The sequence below is a fragment of the Montipora capricornis genome, chromosome 13, assembly GCF_036669925.1.
Source record: "Montipora capricornis isolate CH-2021 chromosome 13, ASM3666992v2, whole genome shotgun sequence".
NCBI lineage: Eukaryota > Metazoa > Cnidaria > Anthozoa > Scleractinia > Acroporidae > Montipora > Montipora capricornis.
This window is the reverse complement of record NC_090895.1, coordinates 9,480,335-9,486,829: the sequence shown is the minus strand read 5'-3', so window position 1 is coordinate 9,486,829 and position 6,495 is coordinate 9,480,335. Positions and strand designations below refer to the sequence as shown.

General features: G+C 41.5%; 2 protein-coding genes across 2 annotated transcripts; both read right to left on the bottom strand.

Moving 5' to 3' along the window:
• Positions 1-213: 213 nt before the first annotated feature.
• On the bottom strand, positions 214-1,284 carry LOC138030452 (uncharacterized). Its single transcript, XM_068878363.1, has one exon. The coding sequence runs from the start codon at positions 1,282-1,284 to the stop codon at positions 214-216; it is 1,071 nt and encodes a 356-aa protein (XP_068734464.1).
• A 234-nt stretch (positions 1,285-1,518) lies between these two features.
• On the bottom strand, positions 1,519-3,729 carry LOC138030451 (uncharacterized). Its single transcript, XM_068878362.1, has one exon. It carries the CDS (start codon positions 3,727-3,729, stop codon positions 1,519-1,521), a length of 2,211 nt encoding a protein of 736 aa, XP_068734463.1.
• Between the last annotated feature and the right edge of the window lie 2,766 nt (positions 3,730-6,495).

The window sequence follows — 6,495 nt, the reverse complement described above, 5'->3', positions numbered from 1 at the left end:
AATTCTTCTCGCGAGCGAGTCCTGTTCTGCAGCAAGTGCTGTTAATGCCGTTTTCATTGGTAACTCTGGGTGATGGACTACTTTACTTATTGGCCATTCTGATTCCGGGAGTTGTAGAAATCTAGGTCCCTTTTGCCAGTCGCTTTCGCTTTTGATATCGCTTGGTCGCTTACCTCGTGTTATCCAATCGGCGATGTTTTTATCACTCTCGACCTAATACCAGTCTTGGGGATTGGTACCTTCCTGTATCTCTCCGATGCGATGTAGTGCACCTGATGGTTTGAGGCACCTTGGAAATATAACTTGATCCATATTGAGCAGATCTTGGAAGAATTCCAGCCAGTTAATCCTTTGCTTCTCAGGGACAGGGTCGTCCCAGCCGAGTTTCTTTTCTGTTGCCCAAAGCTGGCGCATCAAAATCTTCGCTCTAACCGTAACGGGAGCTGCTAGACCAAGAGGGTCATACACGCGGTTTATCTGTGAGAGGATAATCCTCTTCGTTATTTCGCCAGTAGTTGGGTTTTCTTTGATGCGTCCTTTGGCTTTCGTCAGAGTTAAGTCTATTCCCACTTTAAACCGGAATTGATCCTTGTCTGTACTCCAAATGACGCCGAGTACTTTCTCGGTTGATGAATTTTGCTGGTTGGGTTCTAGAGCCATTTCGTTTGCTGTTTTGTCGTTCGAATAGAACCAAACCTTTATCTTGAATTCGCCCTTGACTAGGACTGCCTCAATCTCATTAGTTAGTTGCTTAGCTTGTACGTCGCTATGTACACTGTCTACAATGTCATCCATGTACGAGTTGGATATTACGGTATTCGCGGCTTGTGGATAATTCTCTTTTGATAGTTCCGCTGTCTTTCTCATGGCTACGGTCGCTATGGTACCCGAGGGTTTGTCTCCAAATGAAACTCTTTGTATAACGTACGTATCCGGATCCCTGCTTGTGTTCATGTCGCGCCATAGAAAACGATGCGTGTGTTGCTCTATGATCTTGGTCTTCACGGTGTGATACATCTTTTTCACATCTCCGATGAATCCAATTTCGTGTTCTCTGAATCGTACGAGGATTCCTACAAGATTATTTAATAGATCGGGACCCTTTGCCCAGTACTCGTTAAGGACGTGTCCCATATAGTTCGCGCTGCTGTTAAAGACGATCCTCACTGGAGTCGATTTCGAATCAGGCTTTAGAACATCGTGGTGGGAGATGTAGTGGATAGGGCCTTTATAATTCTCGAGCTCTTGCTTGCTTAGTTTTCTAGCTACTCCTCGTTCTACCATGTCCTCAACTTGATTTTGATAAACTCTGCTATGTTCGGGATTTCGCAATAATCTTCGCTCGGTGCTTAAGAGTCTTCCAAAGGCAGCTCTTTTGTTATCTGGCAGGTCGTGTGGATCGCGAATCCAGGGATATTCAGGGATCCAGCATTTTTCCTGTTCGTTAAATTCAAGGCCTTTCTCGATGAGATGGAGCTCCCTTTCTTCTTTCAGAGTGTAGTCGCTGGTTCCAGGAGTTCATTTTCCGCATTTGCAGCCTCCGCAGCGCGGCGTGCAGCTAACACCTAATCTCTCGATATTGTAGAAGTCGTCAATTTTGACTGCTTTTAGGTGGTTTGCACATGCGTCGAATGCTGATTTGTGGTTCTTCTCCCGAATAGAAGGGTGTGTCCCGCCTATACATCGTCCAAAACGATTCTTCAATAACATTAGGTGTTCGACATTTCTTTCTTTTACCGGGTGGAAGCCTGCGTAATCATACCCAATGAGGACGTCAACGGCGCCTTTCGGCCGAGACACGTCGCCCCTTTGTATCTGGAGAGCGTCAAGTGCCTTATCCATGTTAACACTTTGAATGTCGGTGGTAATTTTGTCTATTTCGCAAACTTCCACAAGCGTCGTTTCGCCCTTGAGGTCAATGAGCGGCAATTTGTATTTTCTGGAACTTATTTTCTCTTCCTTCCCTTCCACCTTCACGAGAGTGATTTCAAGTGGCGTTCCGCACAGTCTTTCTTCCCGTGCTTTGTCGCGGGTTATGAGGCTAATGGATGATGCGTTGTCCCACAAGACGTTTGCATGTCCTCTATAAGTTTTTATTTGTTGCAACTGGAGGATGCAGGTCTCATTACCCCCATGGCTGCATGCACTGGATATTGCGGATGCGCTTGGAGTCTCTGTCTGATCTTCTTCATGAAATGTGGGATGATGTTTCTTCTTACATTCATTGACGCCGCAATCCTTTTTAGAGCGGCAATTGCGTGATCGGTGACCAGTTCTGAGGCAGGAAAAACACGCACCTTTTTCTTTCAATGTTGACAGTCTTTCGCTTACTGTTTTATCGAGGTATACTCTACAATCCTTGGTAAGATGATTCGAGTTTTCGTGAACGACGCACTTGCTGTAAGTTCTCTGGCTGCGGCTGTCGTGTCTTTCACCCGCTGTGGTGTAATGGACAACTGCCTTCGTTATGGCTGCGCCCTGCGCGCGAAGATCAGAACCGTCGTACTCGATAGCGCGTTTTTGCATAAGTAAAAATTTGAGCAGGCTCGGAAACTTGTTGGTTTTGTCCACAGTGCTGTCGTCAGAACTTAATAGTTTAGCCCATTCTTTGCGTACGTCTGGCGGGAGTTTTCTCTCTATGATGCTTACTGAGCTCGTTGTGGTTATTTCTGCTTCCAAGCCAAGTCTCTTAAGGTCACGATATCCGTCTTCTATGATTTCTACCAGCTCTATGAATCGCTTGTTTTCGCTTTCGCGGATGGATCTTACGCGTCTTATCTCATTAATTATCGCGTCCGCGACTTTCGCTGGGTCCCCGTATTTTTCGTCGAGTCGCTTCCACATCTCGTAAACGTCATCGTCGACGCTCTTTACGTGAGCTAAAGGTTCTTTTCCGAGACAGGAACGCAACGTGTAGGATAATGTATCTTCCGTAAGGTGCGGCATGACTTGTTTCTGGAAGTCTCTTTTGAAGGATGGATATTCTCTCAACTCTCCTTCAAATCGGGGCATTTTGATTTTCTCTAGTTGTAGGTGATTGCTCTTTTCTCCTTTGATCTGCGGCTGCAGTTCGCGTTCATGTTCGCCTACGAGGTGTGTTTCGAGTTTAGCGTTCATCTCGTTATACGTCGCTTGAGTAGCTTGGAGCCATTTAATTTCATTGGCTGCAGATTCTCGAGTAGATAAATCGAGTAGCGCGCTATTCGCTAGTTTGCATTCCGCGAAAGCTTCGTCAATCTGTTTCTGAAGTCTCTTCGCCGTAGACGGCTCTACTTTGTCCGCGCTGAGTGTGTGCGAAGCGCTTTGACAAGCTGTTTCAAATATGGCTCGCGCTGTTTCTCGTCTGATCATTGCTTGATCAAAGAATCGTTCCATTTGCTCGCGTTCTTTGTTCGCCTTATCCCTTTGTTCCGTTTCCGCGCGCGCTCTCATTTGCACGTCCGCTATGTGGTTAATAAAGTTCATCTTAGCTTTTGTCGCTTCGGTGAACTCCTCCTGTACTTTGTTGATCCATGTTTCGGCGGCTTCTAGCTTGGCGTCGTCTGATAAAAGCATCGCGTAGAGATCGTGCTTTGTTTCCAGGACGTTCCATGCTTCCAGGAATTGAGCGTAGTTGTTTTCCACGAGTTCGTGATTGCTGGCTGATGAGATTGACTTAAGGAGTTCGTTCCTTTTTCTGGTGAATCTTGATTTTGCGACGCGACGGACGTTCTTGGCTTCTTCTGCCATCGCGCTGATGAGCGGCTTTCGAATGTTTCCTCGACCGAAGCGTTAACGGTATAAAATAGCCACGTTTCAAAGGACTTTCTGTTGTTTATTGATGAGTCTTTCGAAACCTATGATTATAAACAGTTTATCAGGTTATATGAACAAAGTTCAAAGAAAACGAACCACAGATTTTACATACCCGATGGCCTCAGATGTCGACTTCGGGAGGAAGCTTGCCGTACTAATGTTATTAACGGTGATTAACCTAATTAAGTAGCTATGACGTATCTAATTTCGTCGCGGCCGAAACAAAACGATTTTTGCCTTCTCTTGATGTGGACGAAAATGGGAGAATAAGACTACTACAATCATCTATATATTTCTAAAATAGTTAATCTATAAATCAATAATATTCGTATAAAGATCAGGAAAAAAGGGAGATGTAAAGAAGGTATATATATTTTATCTACCTTTTCGCCATCTTTCTATTTTTCTTTGATCACTTATTCCGACTTCTGGATCACAGTCAAAAATCGTTTGACATTCAGCTTATCCATTTTTATTGTGTAAGCTGACTTTCAAGCGCTTTTTTTCTTGTTCTACTTTTTATCTTGTAAGAACAAAGGAAGAAGAAGAGAACAAAAATCATCAACAACAACGCCGAACACACCAGATTTATTCTTCTTGTTCAGCTGTTGTAAATGATCATCTTCTACCACAATTTTCCCCCCTCCTCTGCATCCGCCATCTTCCCCGACCTCGAGTCTCTGCCCAGTCTTCACGGTCAAAAACAACTCATTAATATTATCACCCTCATTAGCATATTATAACACTACCTAATTTGCATAAAAAGTGTCAGCTAAGTCCCAATATACTACTGATAAGCAATGCTTACTGTTCAGTATGCCCCTTTCCAGCCGGATGCTTAACTCATTCACTCCGAAAATTCCCCTGAGTACCCCCAGGTGGAAATCTTATTAAGCTCTTGTAAGATCTTTCAAGAATCTTGTAAGATTCTTATTAAGAATAAGATCTTAATAAGATCTTGTTTAACTCTTCAGATCTTAAAAAATGATAGTAAAAATCTTGTAAGATCTTGATCTGAAGTACTTAAAAAAATCGGTTGGCCACATGTATTCATTTTGCGGGTTGTGACTCGTCATTACAATCATGGAGATTGAATTGCAGTTCCTGTCGTTATCAGTGATCACCTATTCTTATTGCCGTCTTCCTGTCATTATTTTACAAAATACCTTGTAAGATCTTAAGAGAATCTTACAAGATCTCATGAGAAAAAAAATCAGTATCCAACTTGCCAAGACCTTAAAAGATCTTAATAAAAATCTTGTAAGATCTTAAAATAAATCTTACAAGATCTTGTCAAATTTAGTCAGTGCGTAGCATTTAACGATCTTCAAAGATCTTGATAAAATCTTGTAAGATCTTAAAGAAATCTTACAAGATCGTGTCATCAAAAGTCAGTTTGCAGCATTCTATCGATACAAAAAAATTACAAGATCTCAGAAAAATTATTAGGTATCAACACTCTAACATCTATTAAAAACAATGTTAAGACAATCTTACAAGATCTTGTTAAAAAAGTTAGCATTCAATGATATTTCAATCTTATAGGTAAATAGTAATACTAATAATAACAATCACTTTATTTGAGTCTTAAGGCTTATTTGAGCATGAGGGCTCTACTAATTGGGGAGACTACAAATCAACTGAAAGCAGAACAAATCAATTGAAAGATTGTTTTTTTTTTTATGAGAGGGGAAAACCGGAGTATGCGAGGAAAAAAACCTCTTGGTTAAAATAGCTTTTTCATACAGACCTAGTGCATTTGAACTTCAATTTTCAAATTTGAGATTCAGTGTATTCTTACGGGTTGGTACATTTCGCCGACCCCCAGTCCATGGACTACCCAAATGGACTACCCTAAAAATACAATTTTGAATGAGTACTGTTCATCTATGTGTAGGCAACATCTCAAACCTTTCGATTATTGTTGTGATGGCGGATTACTTCATGTAAGCTAACCTTTTTAAAATGGGTGCTTAGACTTAAATACTGTTGAAAAATGCTGTTTAAAATGGGTGTTGAGGCTTAAGTACATGTAAGCACTATTTGAGATGCCACTTACACATAGATCAACAGTACTCGTTCGAATAGCATTTTTAGGGTAGTCCATTTGGGTAGTCCATTGCCTGGGGGTCAGCGAAATGTACCAACCTGTATTCTTAGCTTATTAAATTCCTTCAGTGGGCTGCTAAGGGAAATTGATTAACATTGCTATAGTTATTTAACTTAGACACCAAGGCAGTTTAATCAGTTTTGAAGTCTAATCATGATCATATGGAGTATCTAGCACTGTTATGAAACCTCTAGCTTCCCTTGTTTTGACAAAAAGACATCTATTTACAATTTGATGACAACTGACGATTAATAGTTCACCATCTTCTTCAACTTCAAGGTAATGTTCACCTATTAAATTTCTCTCCACAATATCCTTTAAAACTGGATCTTGAGGTAAAGGTAGATCTTGGCAGACAATTTCTGCCAGTTTTCTTGTGTTCTTCAAGTAATGCATATGCCACATTTTCACGTACAATGTAACAAACTACTTTTCCATATACAGTCATCCCATTTGAATTGAACTCCACGAGGTAGCTACATGAATTTCCCTTTCTTGGATACATTGTGCTATGGAAGATAACATGATCTTTGGTCATCCTGTAGGTGATCCTGTAGGTGATCTGAGTTGGGCTGAACACTAAATGGAGA